The following is a 26,026-nucleotide window of genomic DNA, read 5'->3' as shown; positions in this document are numbered from 1 at the left end:
CTACACAGTCTTGATTGTTCCTGGCTGATTAACTGGAATCATTATGCTATATTTCCCTGTCATATAGGTCAGTGTCAACCCATCTAAGCTTAAAAAGTGCTCCATCTTTGAACTGGTGGCCCGGTGCAGAGACGTGGATCCCCTTTCACTTTGAGCATGGATCAAGTGAGGGGAGGGGGAATGTCAGCGATGAGCTCATTGTTGTGAGAGCCAAACAACAGCCTCCCCGGGGATAACACGAGCTCCCTCGAGGCTCTGATCACGGACAGAGGAAAGTGACGACGGTTTCTAGTGTTGATATAAACACCCGGCACTCGGGGGTTTACACGGCAATGTCAGTGACTCAAGCAGAGGTTACTGCTGAAGTTTGTTCGGGGAGACGTCGTTAACTTTCCTCTGGGAAATTTAGAAAATGCCTGCAGTTGTCCTCAGAGCAATGCAACACTAAACATAATATTTGTCTCGTTCTCTTTGCACTGAAACCTCACCCTGTCAAAAAGACCTCAAAATGACACAAGAGGTCTTTACTATCTCAAATTAGCCTGACACTGGTTCACCATAATGATGATAATAGTACAAATGTAATTGATATAGCTGTTTTGAAAAGGTTTTGACAAAGAAACAAAAACAGGGACCTAAATGCAAACAGTAGGCCAGGCACTGAAAACAAAACAAGACAAAGTTAAAGTTGTGTTTTTCCCAAAAATGCAAAATACAAATTACAAGAACACTGAAAATGATGCACAAACTATTAAAAAAACAATAAAAAAAATGACAATAAAACATGCTACAACATAAAAAAAACAAACTGATAAGGATGTGTGTTTAAAAGTGCTTGGAAGGAAGTTACTGATACTGCATTACATCCTGAGATGGGATGAAAATGATCTTAGACTCAAACAGTTTATCAACTACTATGCTGGACTCTATGCTGGGTGTGAGCTGGGGTGATGGCTCGAAATACTCATTAATATACCCATTTTATAATAGTTTCATTTATATTTCAACATCAGATTTTAAAGTCAGAAGAACTGAGAGTTCGAACATCTTGTTTAAAGTTTAAATTTTTAACAAGTTTTTAATAAAAATCTATTTCGTAATGTTCCTCATGTAGAAAACTGTTAAAGCTTTGTGTGAGAAAGAATGGATTACTTACTGGATGTGGTGTCAGAGAACGAGAACAGTGTCTCCAAACGACTTCTCAGGGTGGAAAAAAAAAAGGCCAGCGTTTATCAGCTGATCTGAGATTTCTGGCAGTAACAGATGGGTGAACGTAAGGAGAAGAACTGGAAAGAGACAGAGAGACTGTGGTGTATCAAACCCACAGTGATGGAGTTGGACACCTGCACCGCCACGGCTCCATCTTGCCAATGAAGTGTACTTCTCCATTGTTTAGAAGTGCACCAAAACGCAGAGAAACACAAACAGCCTGATATCAGATGGAGCTCTGTGGAACATTATCAGATCAGATGGGATAACATGGTTTTATGAGACGTGAGGGCTTCACAAGCAGCTCGCGTGCTAATCTGATGAACTCTGGTGTATCCTTGAAACTTGCTGATGTCGATGACCAGGTGTGTGTGTGTGTGTGTGTGTGTGTCAGTATTAACTCTTGTAGCTGTGAGTTTGGAAGTCAGTCCTGGTTCAACAGACACCTCAGCCCGTCTTGTGACAGATTGCAGTCTGATAGTGTGTTCACTTTCAGCATGGACATTATGTAATGAGCACTTAGAGTCCTTAACAGACTCCCTAAAGACTGTGGTAAAGTCCAACAAAATACATGTCATACATTAGCCAACCAGGTTGCTCTGATGCACGCATACAGTAGAAGTTAACCACCGTGTCAGATGTGTGAGGTAACGTCAGCACTTTGGATTATTCTGTTAATGACGCTCTAATGTTGTGAAATTGTGCACACGCATTGCAGAATTTTCATACGTGCATAATAAATGTCTTTTGAAATGCTTTTTAGGGCGAAGTGCTGCATGTAGTTCGTCAACCTGTTTTCACCCCAGTGCATGAGTTAGTACCGCTTTGCCAAAGTCGCTGGGTGTGGCTAATTTACAAGCAAGGTGTCCATTGGCATGCGTGCCCTGATGCACCGGGTTAGGGTCTAACTGAGGATGATTGGTCACTCAGTTTGTGAAAGAGCTGTGCTTCTTTTAGCCATAGTAGTCTTAGGTGTGTAACTCTAACCAGTGGGTGGAAGTGAAAGTAAAAATAAAAAATAAGTGGGGGAAACTATCACTCTAGAGGCAAAACCACAGAACAGGAAAACACACAACCGAGAGAGAGGACTTGACAAAGGACACTAGCAGACACACCTGGTGAAACAGAATCTAATGAGAGAGGGGAACCAAATGCAAACATATGTACACGAGACAAGATACTATCAAAATAAGACTGGGAGTAACAAACACCAAGACCAGGAATTAGACACATGAAGCTGACACAGACAAAAAGTTAAACAATGGGACATGACTGACTGGGAAAACAAGACTAACTTGACGCAACCAAATAGGAAAACCAGACAACCATGGGGACAGAAAGAGAAGCGGGACTACAAAGAAACTGAGGATATACAATATAATCTGAAACCAAAAACAAAGTCTGAGTCTAAATAAAGCGAAACAAAACAAGAAACAAAATTAATAAGATTCAAAACTATGCCACAATGGGTTTCTTATTATTACATTTAACATGTGTCTGCCGTGTGTACATATGTGTGTCTATTTTCTGCTTTTAACCTCGCGGTGTTTCCCTAACAGTTGTACAGCACATTAACTGACATTTGTTGTTTTGCGCTCTATTAATAAGCTCGACTTGACACGACCTGCCATGAGCCAGACAATCAACACCTGCTTCAGTGGACGGGATACAAATGAAGGAAATCTGACCTTCTGTATAAACACATTAACTCAGCGAGTGGCAATAATCAACCTACATTTGATTTCTGACCTGAAAACAATGCAGGAGCATTTCTTTGTCATTCATACTGTCCCTGTTTTGTTTTTTTAATTCTCAGCTTCTAAATGTTTTGATTATTTCCAGGTTTACGTGAAAATACGACGGATTTTTGATGCCTTTTTTGGACCTTGCTGAATTTAAGTCTGTCATTATTTAAATGATTTCAAATCTCCCCCAACCTCATATTCTGCCTCGTTGCTTCGGGAGAAATAAATCCATGAGTGAACAGACATGATGTGCTGCAGATGCACATTCCTCCACACTGTGTTGGTTCGACTTATTATAACAAGGATTTGGTTGGCTGACACTCGCAGGCACACATTTACGTGCTTATGCACACACACCAGGTCCATCTGTCCGACTCTGTTTGAGGTGAAACGGATGATGTAATGCTGTTGCTCTTCAGAAGCCTGACACCCCCCTCCTGCTCTCTTGTTTCATAAACCTGTCAGATTTCTCAGATTTCTTCCTGATACGCAGCAGCACTTTTTTTTCTCTCTGTATTGTTTTCTTTGTTTCCTTCTGTAATCTCTGTAAACTTACACCATGTTGGCATCAGACCGTGCTGCTCAGCTGAAAGGGGTTGTATTTCTCTCAATCTACAAGGAATCCTCTCCCTTATCAACACATGCAAAGTAAAAAATGTCCATGTTTAAAACACCTGTTTTAAACAAGCATTTCAGACACAGTGACACCTACCTGTTAATGCAACTAACGACATTAACAGGTAGGTGTCACTACCTGTTAATGCAGAAACCGCTACTGCTAACGACGCGTGTCTTTGTCAAAATCAAACAGTGGTTTGACATGTCAGTGCACGGGAGCAGTTTCCTTCTTGCCCAGTTACAACTTCACAGTTATTCAGACGTCAGAAAAAACTTATAGACGTGACAAAAGCTGATCTGAGCAGCCGCCTGTCCTCCTGCATCAATTATCTACTTAAACGCAGAAGACAAATTTTTCAAAGAAAAAAAATAGCCCACCATTTAGATCCAAAAGAATAAAAATGGTTCTCTTTTGGAGAAATTCATCAGTTATAAAGAGATTTTACTTGGAAAGGTCAGTCAAGAGACAAAGATGGTAATAAAATGTGCAGGAAACTTCCTGTTCAGCCTGTATGAATTCTGTGAATTCCTCTGGATAGTGGCTGACGATGTCCTCCCTGCTGTTACTGCAGTCTCTAACAGCTCTTTCCCTCCTCAGTACTCTCTCCATAACATTGGTAGCAAACAATCTAACTTCCATTAGATGAATGTATGAGCAAAGCCTGGTTTAAGCCTGCAGACCCGTTTAAAGTATCTTTGTGAAACCAGCCCCTGGACAAAAACAACCTAAAGCACAACACTGGGTGTCTGTTGTTTCGACACATAAACACATATTTCTGATTTACTGTGCATGGATGCAATCTGGAAAAGTTCTTAATGGAGCTTTTTGTTAATCTGAACAAACAAAACCAAACTGAAGAAGAAGACAATAATATGTTAAGAGAGGTTACAAATTTCATTGTGGCCACAGATTTAGTTTGAGGTATTTGATTGTGCACACTTTGAGAAAATAAGGTGCTTTATTCTACCTTTATGGTACCACAGCTTGTCACGGTGGCAGTTCTAACACACTGCTGTAGGACCTTTAATAGGGATCCTTGTTTTCACAGATGTGGTTTAAATCTGTACCTACAGGTGGACCTCGAGAACAAAGGAAGGTTTGAAGTCAGATGCTGTGCACCACCACGCTAAAGACAGATACAGACTGAAACTTGTCAAAATGTATCAGATGCTGTTTATTTGGCTTTTATAATCAATAAACCTAAAAATGTAAGATTTAAATTTTACAAAATGCATTTTTCCATTTTACTTATATTATACTCGGTCCTGATATTAATCCTAAAATGTACAAAAATGACAAAATATGTATGAAATATGAAACATATATGTGTACGCAGGTGTATCAGGTGCAGTACTCATCCCGAGGGAGATATTTGTCAGATCTCTGGTTTCATATTGTGAAGAACCTCAGGTTTACTCTCTGAAATTGGATTTGCAGAGTTTAGCTTGGAAAAAGAAAAGCTTTTCACTTTTAGCTTTTTTAAATAACCTTGAGAAGGTGATTCATGCTTTTATCACCTCCAGATTAGATTACTGCAGTTCTTTATACATCAGACTGGGCGAGGCACTTTTATCCCTTTTATGCACTCGCTCCAAAATGCTGCTTGTAAACAGACTCCTGACGAGTGGATGGAAACATTTCACCCATGCTGGCATCGTTACACTGGCTACCTGTACAGTTCATGATTTGTTTATTCACTTATAAGTTCTTGTATTGGCTTGCCACTAAGGCTCTATTAGATGGGTTATAGTTTTATACCCCACGCTGAATGCTTGGGGCGGTTGACTGGCAGCTGTTAGTACTTTAAGACACCAGACAGGCTCTTCCTGCTGATTGGTCTGTCGCAGCTCTGAGGCAGCCTCACCCTCTGGTTCATGTGCCTCACAGTTTTCAAATCTAAACTAAGAACTAATCTTTTCAGTTTGAGTCTGTTTTAATTATACTTGTAATGATGTAATGTTGTCTTCCTAATTTTACTGACTGCTGTCGAGCAGTCTGATGGTGGAGCCACGAGTGATGTCGCACCTGAGTCGACTGAGTTAAGGTAGTCGTTGGACAAACAGGTAATGTTTTGCTCCATCATGAGGCAGAACCATTAAGCAGTCATCATGTCATGTCATCTGCAATAATGGGTCAATTTATGCAGAATGTAGCTGCAGGGACAGAAGAGGACATTTACCGTATCCCTCTCTAAGGTTTTACAGTCATGTGAAATTGAATTAACTTTATGTGGTCCATATATAGGAGTTAGGCTGCTGATAATCAAGATTAACTGATGATCAGTAACTGTGAACATCTCTGTAAAAGCAGATGTTTTGACAGTTTGCATTCTGGAGCATTCAGATGCGTGTTAATGTCACGATCTTCTCAGGGGAGACGTTCCAGTAAATCCACCCCAAGGTCGGACTATGCAATGCTCATGCAATGCTTGTTTGGAAGGGTTGCCAGGAGACAGCCTGGCAGCAACAGATGAGACCAAAGTGGAGATGTTTGAAGATAATGCACCGTTTGGAAAAAACAAACACAGCACATCAGCACAAAGATCTCATACCAATTGTCAGCACAGTGGTGGAGGGGTGATGATTTGGGTTGTTTTGCAGCCACAGGACCTGGGCACTTTGCAGTCACTGAGTCGATCGTGGACTCCTCTGTAAACCAAAGTATCGTTAGATGTCCCTCAGCTAAAGCTCGCCTGAAGTGGGATCATGCAAAAGGAGTTCTACAACCCACTGGATCATTAGTTGTTCACAGGGCAGCATAGATTTTAAATGTGAGGTCCAGCAGAGCTTCTTTTCATTTTATCTACAGTTGCTAACACCCAGCACAAAGCATCGTTATCATGCCATCCACACTCTGCTAACATTACAACTCACATCTGATAACAGCGAGCTCTGGTCTGCCACAGTGCGTTCAGATAGCTTTACATTTACCTGTTAACAGGTAGCTTTCTGCAGCTCACCTGATGAGGTCCCTGCTTCTCCCGCTGCTGCTGGCTCTTTAGCTGATAGTCACCACAGCAATGAGGGCTAATTTGTTAAATGAAGACAAGAGATGAAGGGAGTAGAAGATAATAAAGGACAGTATAAGGGGAACTGAGATAAGAACCTGGTTTTGAATAACAGAAAATTCAAAACCTGCACCTTCTGTAAGTACTGTGAGCAGGACCACAGCATCATTCCACATTTTGAGATTGTTTTGAGATTATTTGACTGATCAAATTTACAAAAGTTAGCAATGGGAGCCTCAAAATAAACATTTGAAAGGGTGATTGCCAGACAGGTGAACATCAGGAATGAGGGTTAACAGTTTTAACAGTGATTGTGGTATTAAAACGGAAGTAAACATGTACAATATACCATGATTTCAAGCATTATTTAAACCTGTTAGGGTGCCTGGGTCGTTAACCCAGTGTTTTGAGTTTTGCATTTTTATTAAACTTTGATTTTGTCATTATTTATAATTTCTAGTCTTTTGGTTTATATGTTAGAGCTGTATCCCCTTGTCTAGTCCGTGTCTCTGTGTTATGTTTCCAGTTTTACTTTGAAAGTCCGTGTCTCACTTCAGTGTTTCTAATTTTGCTTTCCTTGTCTCGTTAGGTCTGATTTTTCCCAGCTGTGTTTCCCTTCTGTCTCGCGTTCCCTGATTGCTCCTCTGTGTATTTAAGCCGTGTGTTTTCCTTGGTCTGTGTCACGATCACCCTCATGCAACACTGTGTGGGCTGGCCGCCATCCTGCTTAGTTGTTTTGTCATGTTTAGCAATAAAGCTGTGTTGAGTGTGTATTTTCATCTCCGTGAGTCTGCACTTTGGGTCCACCATTAACCCCTGCTGCACACAGACTTGACAGAACATGCTGGCACAAGTTGAAATGAGCCTACTTAAGTAGTCACTGTGCAGAATCATATATGCACATTTAATCTGTTCATCACTTTAATTTTGGAGCTGGGGATTAATTAAAAGTTAAAATAACGATGCATAACTAAGACGTTCACCTTGAAATTCCAAGAGTATCAAATTTGGTACAGGAGTTTTTGTGGGTTTTGGAGCCCTTTGCATCATTATTGTGATTTTTTTTTTTTTTTTTTTTTATTTTGAAAAACGTAAATAAAACTTACGTAAATAAAGCCAGAAAGTAGATGGATGTTTTTATTTTATTTTTATTTTTTTTGGCTAACCAGGGATTCTAAATTACCCATAGGTGTGAATGTGAGTGTTAACGGATGTCTGTCTCAAATTAAAAACTCAATACCTTTTTACTCTTCTTGTCTGCTTTTCTCCTACATTTGGGTTTCTCCATTCATGCTGTGTAAGAAACACTTGAAGTTCAAGTACATTAGTTTGTTGCCAACTGGCCACCCAGACTCAGAGGTAATGAAAACATAGGAAGGGCTGAAGGATGACTAAGGAAAAGTAAAGTAAATAGGCTGAAAGAAGTGCAGATCAGGAAAGAAAGGATGACCTCAGAGAGTTTAATCTCTGCTTCATGTGTTGGTATGGCTGAGTATATATGGATGTGTTTCTGACTCTTTGGATGAATTTCCATCAAATTTTTTGCATGTTTGTGATGAATGTGTATATGAGTATACCCAGACTGGCTTTTCTGATGCTGGCGGTGATTTCCTGACCTTTTCTGTGGATGATGTCAATAACAGGGTGACATATTTTTTTAGAAACATACCATAACAATTATTATTGCCAAAACATTTAAGTCAGACCTCCTGCTGCCTACAGGATGAAATTTATTAACAGTAAGCTGTCATAATAAGTGTCAGTCACATGACTTTCTCTGTTAAATCTAAATAGTCCTTTTACTTATAATTCACCGATAATTCACTATAAGATCACTATCGAGTCTTTTTACATTTTACAAACACGTCCTTTCTTTCAATGTTGTGTCCGAGTGCAAACTCAGCCCTGGATGCAGGAAAGAGGAGGAGGTGTGGGATGAAGGGCGGAGTGGGTGAGGGTTAAAACGATGATGTCATTGTAACAACCCAAACAGTGGCTCAGCTTTCAGCTGTGGGGACAAAAGCTGAGGCTTTCTGCTTTGGTTACTGCAGGACAAACAGCAGCCACACACACACGCACACACGCACATGCACACACTCACACACACACACACACAATGGGGATTCCTCTGACCTGTCTAAAGGCTCTCATCACGTCTCCTAACAAACGTACAACCAATGAAAAAGAAGCAGATTTGTTTGTTCAGCTCACTTCAACAAAACAAAGCGTTTTACATGAAATTTGAAAAGCATCCAGGTGAAAGGTAAACAAAAAGGTTTTCTTGATTAAAATCTAAAACACAAAGCACATTTAAATTTGGCACTTACATAACAAAATAAACACATTTAAGCTAAACTCTTAACTTTCAGGTCAGATCCATCAGCTGCATAACCCTTAGATGAAACCTTACCAAATTCAGCAACGTTATGAAGGTTGAGGTTGAGGTTTTCAGTTGGACTGAAGAACGAGATGAGACTCGAGGTGATAGATCTCATTTACATTCTTATCACAGCTACAGAGGTATCGATTACCTGTCAGAGAGAGCGAAGAGAGTGTGTGTGCGTACACCTGATCTGGTGCCGTCATACCGTCTCTCTGTTGCACCAGTGCCCTCGGGTTACAGCGAATAACACCTCCAACACAGAGACATGCTTTGCAGGACAGAAAACAAGGTTGGTGATGCAGTTTGGAACCAAAAACCTGGCAGGTGACTCGATCACAGGTGGCATCAGCAGGTGTTTGGGGAGCCCTGCATTGGGTCTGAACCGTGCAGTTTGCACTTGTTCTCCTGCTGCAGGAATCTCAATATTATAACCAGTCGTTTTTTATGAATCAGAAAGGTTATGTATCAGTCAAAGGTCTGGCAATAAAGACTCAGAAGAGCATTATCCTTCAATTTGCCTCCAACTTCCTTTATTCTAACTGCTCTAACATCCTCATGTTTGGAGAAAGTAGGCAGCTTCAAGCAGAAAGGGGTCTAAAATGCAGCTGTGTACTTTTAGAAACAGGAATGTCGTAAAAGTCTATTTTCCAGCTGGTATAATCTCCACAAACCTTCTGGGACTAATTATTCGGCCTCAGTGTGACTATGTGAACCTTCCAAGGAACATAAAGGTATGTCTTTGTTTTCGAGCTGTTAAAGGAACGTGCTTGCACCGTTTCTTCTATAATTTAAGGTTTGATATCAGGAGGAAAAAAAACAGAAAGATTTTTAACTGCACAGGTTAGCAATATCACCTCACGGCAAGTACGAATTTAAGTTTAAACCTGCTGTTTTTCTTCCTGCACATGTGCAGATGGGTTTCACATATATATAAATGGATAAAAAATAAAATGCTGCGTTAAGGTACAAAATCTTTACCAGAGGCTCAAGTCTAGTTTATGTAAGACACAAGCCCCCTGTCAAGGACACAACAGCAGTACCTCAGAGGATATTATGCAGTGAGAGGCTGTTATTCCATTAAAACTACAGTAGTGCACTATTTTCTGATAGTTGACCTGCTTATACAGAAAGACCAACAACATTTAACAGCCAGAGCCTGATATCATCCGCAAGAGTTGGTAGAGACCACAAAAGAGGAAACATTGGACTTGCATTCATGAACAAACACAAGTGCAAACGTCTGGATGTTTAAATACATTTATTTCGATTAGATTTACTCAGTCTAATCAGCTTATCACACTGCCTTGAAAAGTAACCACACAGGTGTGTTCACAGCTTTCAGATGCACTACAGGTGTACAACAAACATAGTGTTTAAATATAAAAATCCAAAACAATGACCGGGATAAATTTCTACATGGAAAGTCTGTAAACAGCATCTGTTTTCCTGAATGTGATCCAGGCCTCAGCCCCACTCATAACCCTGTTTGTGATCAAGCTATGAGTGTGACAGTAAAACTCCTACAAAATTTGCATGGGTGAAAGCAGAAGTGCATCCGAATGTGCTGCTCCTGAGAAGAAAGGTCGAAGACGACAGAAGAAGAACAAAGAGGGAGACAAAGCTGAAGCTATCTCCTTCAGTGATAATCCAGTTATTTCAGACTCTTCTGACAAATATTAGAAAGTTGATTATATTTAAAATAATTCATCGTATTCATAATCAAACCAGTAACAGACGCAGCCTGATGGTCTTGACTCAGATTACCATTCATTATCTCGCCCCTACAAGCTAACTGTTGACCACATGTCATGCAAAGTCTGCCCGTGTCAAAGCTGGCAGAGGGTGTTCGCCCGGGCATGTACCTGACAGGAGACCCACCCCCTGCACCAAAACAAAGGCATGTGCAGCAATCTGCTGCTGGAAGAGTTGGAAAGCGTTCCTCACTCGAGCTGCCATTTCCAGCCGATTAACCAACCTCCAACCCCGCTGCTCAGCTGAGCAGCCCCCTTGTCACATGCCCTGCAGCTGAGGGGTGCATCCAAAAAACAATGATCTGAGGGTCAGGGGTCGAGATGACGGAGTTTCTGGTGTCATTTAGGATGCTAATGTTATGCAGAGCTCTCAGACTTGGGGGAACAAAAGCTTGCACAGCTGAGTTGTTGTTGTGACTTTAAACTTTACTGCAGGTTTATGTCAATATGTTAAATATGAGCATTGCTGTGAGGTGAAGGGTTCAGCTCGGGTAACTATGTGGTAGTAAAAGAATAATAACCTTTAACTGCGAACCTTCAGTCGTGTTAATATTCAGAAGAATGTTTCAGTCTAATTCTTCTTCAGCTTTTCATAATTTTTTATAGGAATTAGCCTATTTGTGCCACGAGGATAGGGGACATTGTAAGTTTCCACTTCTAATCTCTGTATGCTGTCAATGTTCTGCAGCGAGCCATGGCTGACAGAGCAGATTTAGAGATATCCTGAAGTACATGCAGGTTTAACACACAAGTAACCGGAGCACACAGGCAGGCCATGGACAAACTTGCTGTTTCCAGGGATTTTTAGACCATGTTTGGAGCCCGTTTACCAAAATACTCCCCCTCTCTCTCCCTCCTACTGATCTCTCTGTGGATGAACAGTTGGTAGCTTTCAGAAGCAGGTGCAGCTTCAGGCAACACATCCCTTCTAAACCAGCCAAGTATGGCATAAAGATTTCGATGAAAAGTGATGTCAGTTGGTTTTTTTGCTGATTTTGTAGAAAACTATAATTAACAACATTAAAACATTTGAGACATCTGTCAAGATAAAGGAAGCACTGTAGGTATGAGAAACACGAGTATACAGGATTATAATTTCTAGTGTTTAGCTGCAGGAAATTCCTGATGAATGCCATTAAATTACTTTTAATGAAGCTTTCAACACACTCGCTTTGCATTTCAAAGACATATCCAGATATGGATAAGGTGGAATTTATTGCTGACGGTGTTGAGCTGAGTCAGAACAAAGCCATGGGTGCACCAGTGACGCTCCTGGATCTAAACTCGGATTACCCTGCCAGATAACCCATGCAACAAACAGAATTCCCAGGGTTGTGACCTCAGTGCGGAAGATATGTTCCTTTTTTGCATGAATCACATGCACCCTGAACTCACCACAGTCAGAAGCACTAATGTCTTGGTCACACACACACTGATTATGCAATGAATGTGTTGTTAGCAGCACTACTGTATGCTAAAGGCTGACTCAGCTCCACTCCAAACAGGAAGACAGCCTGTTTGTTTACAGCTGCTGAGGATGTGTCTGAAAAAGAGAAGGAAATTAGAGGGAAACCAGCTGGGGGGGGGGGGGGGGGTTGTGAGTGAAAGGAGGTGTGTGTAGGTGGGGGGTGTTTTGTTGATCGCTGTGTGGGGCTGTGGCATGAAAAAAGTTAAAGATAAGGGGGAAGGGAAAAAAAACAGAGCACAAGAAGGGCATTAACTGTTAAATATGAAGGAGTGTTTGATGTGCGAGTTAAAAAAAAAAACATGGAGACGTGCTGAAGAGGATTTAAAAGTTTTTGATAAAATGTCAAATATAAAGAAAATGTAAAAGAAAGAGAGAAGGCAGGCAGAGGGGACAGCGGTGGAGTTAAAGACAGCAGCATCCTGTCAAGGAGCATGTCTGCACTTGTTGTGGAGGAGGAGAGGGAGGGAGGGACCGGAAGTTAGACAAACCCATCAAAATAAAAGCTAAAGCAAGAACAATGCAAACGCAAAAGTAAATTAAGCACAAATCATTGGATAGGTGACTCAGTCTGCACATAAAGTGAGCCCACATGTGGTGATTTCTATTATATGCACTAACTTTTGCTTTAATGTGTTTTTTTTACACAGACATTAATTTTTTTGAATCATTAATGATATTTGTTAAAATAAGTGTTAAAATACATCTTAGTGATTTTATTTTTATGCAAGTCAACTAGAAAGTTTTAGAGTCCAATTTTGCTTAACTTAGTTACTGAATGCGAAAGAGGCATGACACTCACAGATCCTTGGATTGAAATAGGAAAATTCTGTCACAGAAAAGATGGGAAATCTTTTTAAAATATCATATTTGGCAAACAGATAAGGGGGCTTTCTATTAGATTTGAGTGGTGATTGTACACCAGTGTCCAAGAGGGAAGGTGTGTGTTTGGAGGCGGTGATTGGGACTATACAGGTGAGAGGGGGGATATTAAATGTAGGGACTATGATTGGGAAAAGGAAAGCAGATATATTGTGTGTCTGAGATGGTTTAGACAATTGCAGAGGAGGGATGGTGGATATATTGGACAAAAGATGTTGAAGATGAAGTGAAGGAAGACATGCAGAGATGGAAGTAAGCTCCCTGACAGGAGAAGCCGAAAGAGAAAGATGTGTTTATTTTGGTTGTATTGTGTGGAGTTTATTGTGAAAGGCTAGACCGGATGTTTGACCGATCGCGTTTTAAACGCCGAGACGGACCAGCTCAGACGGAAAACCCTGACAGACAGCAAGCCAGGCAGAACGTAGTCCCGCTACCTGCCCGCTTCACCTCATCTTCATCAATATTATTGTTTTGACGACGTAACCCGAGACAAAAAGAGATTAAAAAAAATTCACCGACTCCATTCACAGCGGGACACCTGGGATGGAGTGACACGGCTTCCTCCGGGCGGACTTTAAACATCTCCGGAGCCTTCTCACCGGCGCATCCACGGTTTCTTTCGGCAGCTTTTATTCCGTCTTATGGCCACCTGTTACCGTCAGGTTCAGACCTGCAGACAGCCTCGCCGCGGATCTTCAGAAAACCTCCACCAAGTAAGCGCTTTCCGCCGGATTTCTCTCTGCAGAAGTTGGCAGCGCAAAGTTGCATCATCTGCCCAGCTGTGGGGATCAGGAGTGCGCTTTAGACTTCACCTGAACGAGCCCGTTTACTTCAAGCTCCTTTCAGATTTTATACTCAAACAGTGCATTTTTACACAGAGTTTTATTTTCTTGTGCAGTGAGCTGATGTTCGCGTTGCTCTGACAGAGACAAGCCCCGACATGTCAGAGCACGAAAAGCTAACAACGTGGCGGTAAAAACATAAATATAAGCTAATTTTGTTTCGCGGTAGTGCGGACAGGTTCGTAAAGTCAACGCTGTTTTTTTTGTTTCTGTGTTTTTTTCCTCTCGTGGATTTTATTTTTAAATTGTCAGTGTTGACTCTGTGCCCGGAAATGAACAACATTGGGTGCATTTGTGGCGACAAAATATTAAATAAACGGTTTTGTTGAGTTTTGTTCGTGCCCCGCTTTCTGCTCGGTGACAGCGAACATCGAAGTGTTCCGCCGTTAAATCAGCGCGCGCGTCCCTGTTCTTCGCTGTGTGAGTTCGCGAGCGCGCTTCCTCGTGCACGGGCGGCACGGATTTGTTTACAAACACAGGTCTCGTGCTCCGAAAATGGAGCCGCTGGTGCCTCCTAGCGGCCTACAGCAGAATATACCGGAGGAAAAATCAGAGGCGCTAAAAATAGATCTGTGGTTTTTTATTTTATTTTTTTTAAATCTTCAGTTTACTTGTTTTTACACCGTCCAGCTGCCTCTGTGCGCTCAACAAACTAAAATGATTATTGTCTGACGTATTTTTAGTTGTTATAATAAATTAATTTACACAGTCTTGTATATTTGCACCTTTAAAAACAACGTAACCTCTAAAAACCAGTAAAAACCTTTTAAAACAATGAAAACTAAAATAACTTTGGATATTTATAAAAATGGGCAAAATAATAAAAAAATCTATATATAGGAGAGGTCTTAATTTTGAGTTAAGCTTTAGTGCCTGTGTTTATGGAGACTGGGGTGTGTGTTATACTTTCTGATGAATGGCAGCCATAACAAAAACCAAAACCAACGCTGAAACCAATAAAAACAGAACTAAAACTTTAAACTGTAAAAACACAACTGAATTGAAAATTAACACAAAATTTTAAAACTTCTGTCTTCCTTAATTAGGCTACAACTGATATGGCCAGAGCACAGACCATACAGAGCGCTGGAGAAACCCCTGCTGGAGGAAACTCCTCTCTTCCGTGTCACAACACCTGCCGAGTGGAGCTGCCTTGCCCCCTCCACACCTGGCCTGGGATGCTCAATAGTACGACCACCACCCCCTCCTCCTCCGGGACCAGCACTGGTGCCATACACATCCACCACTATCACCATCACTACCATCACCTGCAGCCCATGCAGGCTCTCTATGTGTCGTACCCGCTGTCGTACTCCCACCCAGACGACAACGACGACCCCCGAGTTCACCAGCAGTTACCCGCAGCATCGCCTCCCAACCGGAGGGATTTGAGGTGCAGAGGTGCACCTGCACCCGGTGACGTCTCAGGAGAGCGTTCAGGTAATATTGAATATTTACAGTTTTGCACACAGTGAGTTGTAGCATGGTGTAATATTAAAACTACGTGGGGTAGTTCTACTTGTTTTGACAGGCTGGCAGAAAAGAAGGTTAATGTAACACCAAGCCCGAGTGCGGTGTTAATCATTACCCTTTCAGCCACAGCCAGAGTGATTCCAACAGAGTAAATGTGGAACATAGTATGTTTGTGTGAAGCCATGTGGGGCACATTCTGTCAGGGATATAGCACAAATACAACAACTCTTGTTCAACAACTCAGGGAAGCTAAACTTTGTCTTGTGCAGTACACTTGCAGCTTTAATTGAAGCTTTATTTCTTTTAATTTGTGGTAGTTTTTAACATATTCCAGAAAAGAAAAAGTCTCTGTCTTACAGTGTAACAGATCAAAATGTCAGAATCTGTCTCAGTTTGTCTCGGCTGGTCAGGTGAGCCTTAGCAAATCTGATTTTAAAAGGCGCTGCAGCAGGAAGCAAGCTGCATGTATACACAACGAGCAGTAGCGGTTGTGATCAGATGTGACTCAGCCACAACCACACGCAAGTGTTTGCCTTCCAGACCCCCACCCTTAAGTAAACACCAGCGTTATCAGTTAGCAGGAGAGTATCGGTTGGTTATGTGTTTACTGGAGCCGTGGCTTTATTTACTTGACATGAGTTTGTTTGGGCAGCGCTGATGAGTGGGGACAGGTGGAGGGTAGAGATGAGATGTGCTCCAGCTGTCGCAGGGATCAACATGTGGTCCCTCTTTGGCAGAGTGACCTTGAGGCCAGCTGGCCTTTATGCTGATCTTTCAAGAAGCTGCCCAAGGCGCCACAGACGCCTCAAACTGCTCAGAGTTTATGGCGCAAGGCCGGATTCATTCCAGGGGACATTAGAGTCGCTGCCACTTTGTAATATTAGTAAAAAGGGCTCTGAAAGCTCATTGTGCTGCTGTCGCTCTGAATAAGGTGTCTGTGATAAGATGTTGATTTGTGCCTGAGGCTGTTTAAGACATTCAGCCCTCCGCTTCAGAAAGAAAATTACCTCTCCGGGCGATTCAGGAATCAGGTGAAGTAAGCCCAAGAGTCTGTATCCTGGAGGAAAATTTATCAGAAAGGTGAATTCAGGTGAGGTTGCAGAAGTGGCTCAGCAGGTTTGACTTTAACCCATGCTGTTGTGACAGGGCTGTAGCAATGTAAACAAATATCTTACCATCCTCCTCCTCCTCCTCTCTCAGCTGTAGTTCAGCTGTGCATGCAGGCATGTTGAGACATGTCCCCGCCTGCAATAAAGAAACAATCTGCAGTTTCCTCCTCATGAGAGGCTCAGCCCGGCAGCACAGAGTCAGGTCAGCCTGTCAGTGTGTCACCAGCAGGAAATGAGGCCAAAGAGTCAAAGCTGCAGGGATTTATTCAGTTAGGTTTTTTTTTATTATTATTTTAAAAAAACAGCTTTACAAAAGTCGGTTTATCAGATTAAAAGTTTGCTAAGCAGGCTTATGAGTCAATCACTAAGCCAGTTAATGGGCAAGTGGATTTGTTATTCAGTGAGTGGGTAAGTTGATTATTCATCTATCTGCACAGAAACCGAGTTAATCAATTAGTCATAAAGCTGTAATAATTATTGAGCCACCATCAGTCAGCCAATTATTTAATAAACCAGAGGGTCAGACTGTTTTCACACATGAACGTTGGATGATTCCTGGTCAGGATGCTTTACAGCAGGAAGTAGTCCGCTTCAAATGTTCTGTCGCTGCAGGAAGTACTTTAGGTGAGAGAGACACCTGAATAGCTGCTATTCACACATCACCGCAATCAAACATTACACAGATTTTTTTTCTTTATCTTTTACCAGGAAGCTGACAGGTTAAAGACCAGACAATGTGCCAGATTTTTATGCTTTCAGGTGATGTCTAGGAAAGTTTGTGGCCGCGAGTCTTAAAATGGTTTACTCATTAGTTAATTGCTCCAAAGCTCGCAGCGAGTCATCAAGGTGAGATAGTTTGCTTTGCCGTACAATGCGCTCCTTTGCGGTCACGTCATTCGCGGGCTCGTGTGCAGCGCATTTGCTTAGGTTGTGTATTTGTTAAGGAAACAATGTTTCAGAGCTTCCAGCGCAGTCAGCGGAAATTCAGTAAACTAGATAGTTCCCAGTTCCCTGTTTTGCTCTTCTCTGTTTCGGTTCATCTGCAGGTATCTGTTTCTTATACGGGTGTTATAAAAGTAAAGACACTGCATTACAGACGTCCACGGTATCATGTCACGGGACATCCTCCCATAACGTTATGGCCATATTAGCCTGATGAGTGCTGTACTGCTTAAAGATCATTAGAAATGGTGGTTTTGGAGGCTTGTTGCATCCCAAGTTTATAGATATTAGTGAAATATTAATAACAGAACTAAAGTAGGTAGAGTTATCCAGCTCACCATTAAGCCTTCTGCCTCCCCCGTCGGTGTGTCTTTAGGTTTAGTCTGAGGTTTTTAATGCCACCCCCTCTTCACCTCACCCACCCCTTCTGTCTCTAGTGGCTCCCACACTTAACTGGTCAAGGGGGTCTCTCTGTCACCTTGTCACCCTGTCAGCCTATCAGACGGACAGGTTCATCTAGAAACCCGCCCCCTTTCCTCTAGGTCATCCTATCACAGCTCAGCCCCCTGTGCTGTCTTCCAATCACACGCAGATGTCTCCAGGAGTGCTGCCTCAGAGTTACCTTGGCAACAAGCCAGGGTTTTCCTGTTTGTGTTTTTTTTTTTTTTTCTTTTCTCCTCGCCGCTCTCTCTTTTCTCTCTTCCTCTCTCTCTCTCTCTCTCGCCGTCTCACTCCGTCTCTCTCTGTCTAGTCACCTGCATCTTTAAAGGATAAGTTATAATCCTCCTAGCAAAGTGGATGCTTCGGTTGCCGGGGGCGCCACTGGCGCTCGGCGTTGTGCCGGTGACAGGGTTGTTTCAAAGAAGCTGTGTGATTGGACAAAGTAGAAAACAAGCCGGGGAACCAAAGGTGTGCCGTAGGGAGGTTACAGAGGGCATCTGTTCAGCTTTTAGAGACGAGTTATTCAAATTAAAGAGGCTGAAATCTAAAATCAAAGCCAGCAGATGATTAACTTTTAATTAGTTCATCTGCATCAAAATTAAAAGACTGAGGTAGTTAAAGTATTTATCCGGTTACGATGCTTTCCACACTATGAAAAAGGATTTAAGAAACACTTAAACCAAAATGCACAAAGTAAGTACAGATATGTAAATGAAAAGAATAAGATGATATATATCGAGTTTTCTTAAAGTCATAATATCTCAAACAGATTCAGGTCTGATTTTAGTTTGGATTGTCACGACGGAGGAATCAGACTGGAGGCTCAGGTATCTGCTTGTCCAAGAAAACAAAACAAAAATCATTCTGTAAACACAACAAACACACAAAAGCTCTCTATGCCAGACTTATTAAGCAGATTAAGAGATTACTCTCCCAAGTTCCATGAAGAGGAAGATAAGTCACTCCATCAGCCTCCTCCTTAAGAAATTTGTATGTTTGTCGGTCTGTGTGAGAAAACGAAACATTTCTTTTTAGCCTGATTTACTCTCAGAGGTCAAGAAAATCCACCTCCTCGGCCTCTTTTCCCACTGAAATGCATAAAATTTAAATTATTATGATTCCCCTGTATGTAATTTTTAATCCGGTTTTCCTCTGTGGAGGAGTTCAGTGTCTGTGTGGGCACACATCCCCTCTGACTTAACCTGTCTGCACAAGGAGGCCATTAATGTATGCTGCTTGTTGACAATCAATTGATGATAATCAGAAACTCTGCAGGAGCTTCTGGCCGTTCACACGTGAACATCTCTTCTCACTTGAGAGGCAGATGGAGTTCATGGGGAAGGTAAAAATAAATTCTTATATGCAGTTTTCTTTTCTTCTGCAGACTCGAGCAGACAGGAGCTCCAGCAGCCCTCCAGCCGGCTGCGACCTCAGTCTAACATGTTGCCCCGAAATGAGCGGCCATCCTGGGCTTCGCCTCGCCGCAGAGCTCCTGGGGGAGAAGCAGTGCAGGAGCAGGAGATCAGGAGGGTGGCGAACCAGCTGAGGACAATTGGAGATGAGCTGAACGTCACGCTCCTCCGCAGAGCGGTAAGGAGGGTGACGGGAAATAACTGGGCTCAGTTTTAACCTTTAACCCTAAAGTCGCTGAGCTGTTTTGGCGACTGCAATGGGGTTTTTTTTCAGTGTGGAGTTGATGGTGACGTAAGTGCGAAGTGCTTTCTAGTCCTTGAAAGCAGCGCAGTTACATTGATTCTTTCCCCCGCCCTGCTCTTTCATTGTTATCAGGTTTATAAGTGGATGTGAGTTCAATGAGTAATTGCACGTGTGCATGAGAGCGAAGAGAGATCGATATTTGTGAGTGCGAACGAGTGGATCAATTACAACTGTGTGCGCTCCTATCTCCATCTTTTATTCATTGTTTGCTCCTGTTCATTAGTTATCTGTTTTCTATCTGGGCAGCAGGGAAGGACCCAAAGTTAGTCGCTGTTAGCAGATCATGTCAGATTTTAAAAGTAAAAGCCCTTAGTTGTTTCAATACATTTTTGCCATGAAGGAGCATCCACACAGGAAGTGACTTAGAGCAACCTGGTGCCCAAAGACTCTGTAGTGACGGAGTTTCAGCAACTACAAGGGAGCAGGTGTAAAATAATGAATGCTGCGAGGCCATAGTTAAACTTTTCTCACCTTTTGAAGCGAGTGAGGCGAGGGAAGCAGTTGTAGCAAAGGATACTGTTGATACATGAGGGTGTGGCAGGTACGTTAGATGGTAGCCTAGGCAACAGCTGCTCCATAAGAAGTTGCTTTATGTGTGCACTAAATGCCACTGTTAGTTGAAGTTAGGGGGGCAGGGATAGCTCAGTAGGTAGAGTGGTTGCACCATGATCGGAAGGTTGGGGGTTCAACTCCACTGAATGGCTACCCTGAGGTACGCCGGGCGCTGCCCACTGCTTCACTGGGTGAATGGGTTTAATGCAGAGGAGTAATTTCCCTACGGGGACTAACACATACACATTACACATTACATTACACGTTACAATGTGCTTTAAAATATGCAATTTTTTCAAAATAAAAGCCACTGTTAGTTGAAGAAAGTAATGAGAAAGATCAGGTATTTCATATTTTCAAAATAAAATCCATTATTTTGTTAAACTGTTGTTGTTTTCAAAATAAAAGCCTTCAGTTATATATGGGAAGTTATTAGGATGCTTTAATTCTGCTGGATTTTTCAAATTACAAGTCCCTTGTAGATATCAAACCCTCGGAATGGTCATAATTATGTCAGAGTTTCACAATAAGAGCCCCAAGTTAGTTATAAATGAAGAATAAAAGCACAATAAAGGCCTTGTGTCTAGTATTTGTTTTTTTCAGCTGCAGGTAAGAAACTAAGACCTGCAATAACAGCAATCCTGAGGTTTCTCCAGAATTTGCATCATCTAGCTCTTTCTTCTTTCTCTCCTTTCATTCAGAAATTAGGTCACACATGGAGCTCTTTAATCCTTTTTTTTCTTCCTTTTGTCTGAATGACAGCGTTCTCCTCCCTTTACTGTCTGTTTCTTTTGATTGTTATTTCTTTATCTCGCTCCCTCTCCGGCCCCGCCCTGCCTCTGTGCTCTACATCGCGTGAGGAGTCGGCAGTGACCTCCCCCCCCCTCCCCTCCTCCTCCCTCCCACCTCCTCTCCCCTCTCACTCCCTCACCATCCCGCCTTTTGCACACAAACAAAGATGACGTCACCTCCTCCTGGCTCGCACTCAGACATGAGTTGCTCACTTTATGAGGATGTAGCCACCCACCCGCCTCCCCGCGTACTCCTCCTTGCAGACAAGTGCAGCAGGTTTCAGGGTTTGCTTCTCGTGTAACTGTCTGCCGCTCTGTCTTCACACTGAGAGAGATACTTCAGTCTCTGGGGGAAACTGAGGAAACTGTGCGTGTTGTTTATGATCTAGTCAGTTTTTCTGAACGAGCACTTTGAAACAAAAGCAATGAGGAAAGGGAGGAAGGAGGGATGGAGGTTGCAAAGGAAGCATATAGGGAGGTGTAACCACAACCACAGCCACAGAGGTTCATCGTCCTCCACACAGGAACACTCTTGTTTTCCTCGTGTTCGGGCTCAGCGCTCCTCATTATTAGTCTTTCTCTCCATTTATCTCTTTCTGGCCACTTCTTGTTTCAGAAGCATATATTTATTAATATTTTAAAAACATGAAAAACAAATCAAAAAGCAGGAAAAGGCACCTTTCATAGCTCAACATGGAAACATCTAAATGCATCTATATATTTTTTTTGTCCATTCAAGATAAGATAAGATAAGATAAGATAACCTTTATTAGTCCCACACGTGGGAAATTTGTTTTGTCACAGCAGGAAGAATTTTCCTTTAGTAGATGTTATTCTTTGTCACAGTGGGGTTGACGTATGTGTCTTTTCTGGTTACTTCTCTTCCTAGGAGTAAGACAATGGCACATTTATGTTCAATCATGTGACATTTGTGTCCAATAACACGGTGACTTTGTCAGATTAGGCGATTACAGCGTCACGAGTACTTGCCATGTCACGACGGGGCTACCTCTGCAGGATAAGCGGTTTCTGAGCAGCATCCACTGAGCCTGAGTTAACCTTTGCACCTAAGAAGTTAAAAATGGGATTAAATAACTGGGCAGATGTTTGCAGCTGATATGATTTGAGTAAATCGAGGTTAAACATGATTCTGGTATATAAACGTTCTCTTCATTCAGAGAGGTGTCTGCACAGTTTTCTTCATAATCTTCAACCAATGTAGCATCTCTGAAAGTTCATAAATGATCAGCTGACATCGTTTATATAGTTTCAATCACTTTGTTGTTGCTGCTGCTCCTCCGTGTGTCAACAAGGGCATCTGGAGACAACATTGACTTGCATGAAGCTGCAGCCATGTGATTAAGTGTCTTCTATGAGCTGTTTCGGGGTCATTTTGTCAATGCATGCGCATTTTTAGCATCTAAAAAGGTCAGTTGTTGAATAATGAAATGTTGTTGAATCTTATTTGGACTTCATTTGGTCTTTTCCTTCTCCCTCCAGCACGGCGGCCCTCACTGGCACGACTTCAGAGACGTCTGCCGAGGCCTCCTCAGCTTCATCACCCAGACTCTCAGCACTCTCTACAGGCTCACATAGACTTGCTGTAGCGAACAAGACAACCCGGACTGGCTGCTGCTCTTCATCGTCACTCACACCTGGAGGTGCGACTGAAAACATCCGTTGAACAAAAGAGGCGTTGGGAAGATGAAAGCGGCAGCTGGATCGGGCTGCTTCCTGTGGAAACTGGACCCTGCCTGTCCGTCTGACTGCCTGTCAGTCAGCCCGTCTGCTGGTACGGACCGCTGCTGATGGACTGACCTGTATATTTTGTAAAATTGTTATTATTATTTTTTCTCAATGTCGTGTCTCGGGGCTCAGCTCTTTATGTAGCAGGTGTGACTCAGCTCGTGTGAGTCGGAGTGTATGTGTGTGTGCACACATGGAAGATGTGGGTCAAACAGAAGCTGTGAGGTCCTTAGAAAAGTTTAAAGCCACTAGAAGTGTATGAGGTATGTGAACCTCTGAGCCTTAGCCCTAATTCCAACCCCGTGCTGTCAGAGTTTGGGATTTGTGATGCTCTTCCAGGGTTAAAGTACAGAAATGATATTTAAAATTAGGATGGTAAATCTTTTGATTTTAATATCAGCTGGAGGATGCAAAATCATTTCAGTTTCAATAGACTGCATCTCTCCAGCTCTTCCCTCTGAATATATAAAAAATTGTGTTTTTCTGCTGCGGTGTTCAGCATTACAGGACTGTCAAAGGCACGATTTGACCCTCGTCTGATGTGTGCGTGTTGCCGTTGTGTCTTTATCGTGCAACCTGTGTCCCTCTTCTTATAAACTGTGAAAACTGGGCGCTGTGGTTGCATCGCAGGGAAAAACAAAACGGAGCGAAGCACAGACCGAACCTTTCTCTCAATCTGCTTCATGTCAGTGTACAATGTGCCTTTCTGCTTGGCGCTCTGTTGAGGTCTAATCTCCAACACCAGGACAATCAGCCCCCCCCACACACACACACACACAGAGTGAATAAAACACACTTAATGTTGGAGTGGCTTGTTTGCAGTCACTGGATTCGAGCGTTCACATTACATTCAAACGTTCCAGCTTCACTCGCTCGCCCGCGTGTGTTGACAGTGTTCATAGTTACTTGATCAACTGTAAATATTCTTTTGGAAGATGAAACTTATCCCAATCCAAAGGTTTGGATGGAGAGTTGGAAGATGTTTTGTTTTTTATGTTGTAACTGTAGAGTCTGAATTTAAATCCAGTGGATTTGGGAAGATATCAGCAAAAGAGAAATATATGATTTGGATCTTTATGATTGTTGGAAAGTATTCGATGATGTTTGTCAGGTGAGCCCTCTGGTTGTGGGATTATTTTCATTGTAGTTTAAAAAGCGGGGAGAGGGGGGGGGGGGGTCGATTGCTCGTATTAAGAGCATAATTTATTTTGAAAAGTAGCCTAGCTGTAGCATGGTTTTTGTTTGGGGTTTTTTATGTTATTGTTTTTGTTTTTTTTCACACATTCCCGATCAAAAACTTTAATTTAAGTGCTACTTGAGTTGAAACAGTTAAAAAACGGACTGATTTAGAAATCACCCACAGTGAAAACACTCATTCATGCAGAAACACTCTCAGCAGTACTGTGTTAGAAAGCATTACAAACGGCCTCACTCACACTCTGTTCTCTGCTGTCTTTGGCCACGAAGCAAATGTGAAAAATGAGACGTGAGGAGCATTACTGAACCATGTGAAAGCCACATTTGTGAATATGAAATGAGATGGGGAAGAAATGGTACCAAAAAGTTTCCCTTTAGCCTCTTTTAAAGCACAAAGAAGAAGAAATCTGCCGTCGCAGGCTCATAGCAATACTCAGTGTTTAGCAGCTTGAATCGACTGGGGCGAACCAAACGGACGCCGAGTCGTCTGTGACGATTTTCTTTGTAAATTTATTTCCAAAACCGTGTGATTTCTGTTTTTATTCGACAGCTGTAGTGCTGCTGGTGCTACACATGCTCAAGAATGCAGATTGATGTACTGTAACGTACTTTGGATTAAAGTGCCCACTTATCGGTTTTCATTTTATTTCAGGAAACGTGGGGCCTTTCAGCCTGTCTGAAACGCCGCTCTCACTCGGCCGTTTTCTACGTTTTTAGCACGGGGCCTTGTTTTTAAGACCTTTGAAAGCCTTTGTGTATAAAGTCGTAATGATACCACAGCCTGTAGAAGTTCAGCTGACTCTGAGCTGAGCAGAGGTTAAACCGCTCGCTCCGTAGACTCTCCTTCACAGCCTGTATATTTATATTTGTCCGGCCTTTTGCTCGCAGTGCTTTTAGCCGTGTTTGCCGTCATCAGAGCGGCCGGTGAACTCTGCGAGCTCGTAGCTGATGTTTCTCCTGGTTTAGCGCTCGCCTCTTTCCTACCAGCAAAGCTCAGTGTCGGTCGGCCAGTCACATGCAGTTTGTATTTGCTGTTTTCAACTTTTTTTCTATTGTAAAATTTCTACATGAATTTTGTACTTTTTTTGTTTTTATACAATAAAGATAAGAATAAATATTTTTCCGTGTTTGGAGTTTGATTTCTAAGTTTTATCAGGAAAGTGGGATGAATGATGTGTCCTTCAGGTCCTATGCTGTTTTCTAGTTTCACATTTTTACTCTTTGACTCTGCTAGAGTAGCTTTGCATGATTCAGTTCAAAATAATCCACATTTGTGTTATACTACACCTTTCCTCAGGCCTTTAGTTCATTACCTGTTTCACACAAGTGATTTTAACTCCAGGAGCTCCAGAGCTAAAAGTAAAAACATAAAATTCTCTTGAGTCTAAAGCCTGAGCTTCTAACTCACAGGGTTTACTTCTTTATGCAGTACTGTGCAAAAGTCTTTAGCCCCCTGTAGTTTCTTAATACTTTAGTATGAAAATCGAAATAATGTGCAGGGATTTTTTTTTTAAACATCTGCAAACATACACAAAAGTACAGTTTATGAGACAAAAACACAAAAGCACATTTCCAACAAGCCTGAAAGCCAATACTTGGTATGACCCTCTTTATTCTCCAGGCATCTTTCTCTACATTTATTTAATTATTCTGCAGAAATAGGTCTCCAGGATTCTTAAAGGACATTCAAAGCTCTTTGGCTGCCTTTTGTTCTGCTCTTTGTCAGGATGATCTCACACTTTTTATAATAACGATGAGGTCCGGGCTCTGGGGAGGCCAAATAATGGCTGACCATTCTGTTTTCTTCTATCCTCACATGCTTTTACTCCCCTGGCAGTGTGTTTGGGATAACTATCATACTGAAATATGATTACGTTTCCAATCAGATGCTTTTCCAGAGGATCCTGCATCTGATTTTACAGTCAAATTTGATGCTACTTTTCTTTATTCATATTTCCATCAGTTTTGATAGAGGTTTGGCTGCATGTAGACAGTCACTGTTGTACCTCTCACCTGACCTCCCAAATTACTTGAATCAAAAATTTGCAATGTGGATTCATAACTCCAGAAGACCTGTTGGCACTGAGCCTCAAGCCTATCCCAGCTGCCGTAGGGTGAGAGGTGGCATACACACCACCAGATAAACCTACCTCACT

At 42.1% G+C, this 26,026-nt stretch overlaps 1 protein-coding gene across 1 annotated transcript; it reads left to right on the top strand.

Moving 5' to 3' along the window:
- The first annotated feature begins 13,429 nt into the window (after positions 1-13,429).
- Positions 13,430-24,990, top strand: bbc3 (BCL2 binding component 3). The gene is made up of 4 exons (XM_004569629.4): positions 13,430-13,774; positions 14,950-15,343; positions 19,253-19,458; positions 22,428-24,990. The coding sequence occupies exons 1-4, from the start codon at positions 13,703-13,705 to the stop codon at positions 22,521-22,523; spliced, it is 768 nt and encodes a 255-aa protein (XP_004569686.1). The 5' UTR covers positions 13,430-13,702; the 3' UTR covers positions 22,524-24,990.
- The last annotated feature ends 1,036 nt before the right edge of the window (positions 24,991-26,026 follow it).

The sequence above is a fragment of the Maylandia zebra genome, linkage group LG14 (genome assembly GCF_041146795.1).
Source record: "Maylandia zebra isolate NMK-2024a linkage group LG14, Mzebra_GT3a, whole genome shotgun sequence".
Taxonomy (NCBI): Eukaryota; Metazoa; Chordata; class Actinopteri; order Cichliformes; family Cichlidae; genus Maylandia; species Maylandia zebra.
Note: the sequence above shows the minus strand (reverse complement) of the source record. Positions and strands in the feature narration are given on the sequence as shown.

Bases quoted from the DNA above. Each gene is read 5' to 3' on its own strand.
- bbc3 (XM_004569629.4), top strand. From the start codon at position 13,703: ATGGCCACCTGTTACCGTCAGGTTCAGACCTGCAGACAGCCTCGCCGC. The intron at 15,344-19,252 runs GTAATATTGAAT...TTTCTTCTGCAG, and splicing joins CGTCTCAGGAGAGCGTTCAG to ACTCGAGCAGACAGGAGCTC. The intron at 19,459-22,427 runs GTAAGGAGGGTG...TTCTCCCTCCAG, and splicing joins TCACGCTCCTCCGCAGAGCG to CACGGCGGCCCTCACTGGCA.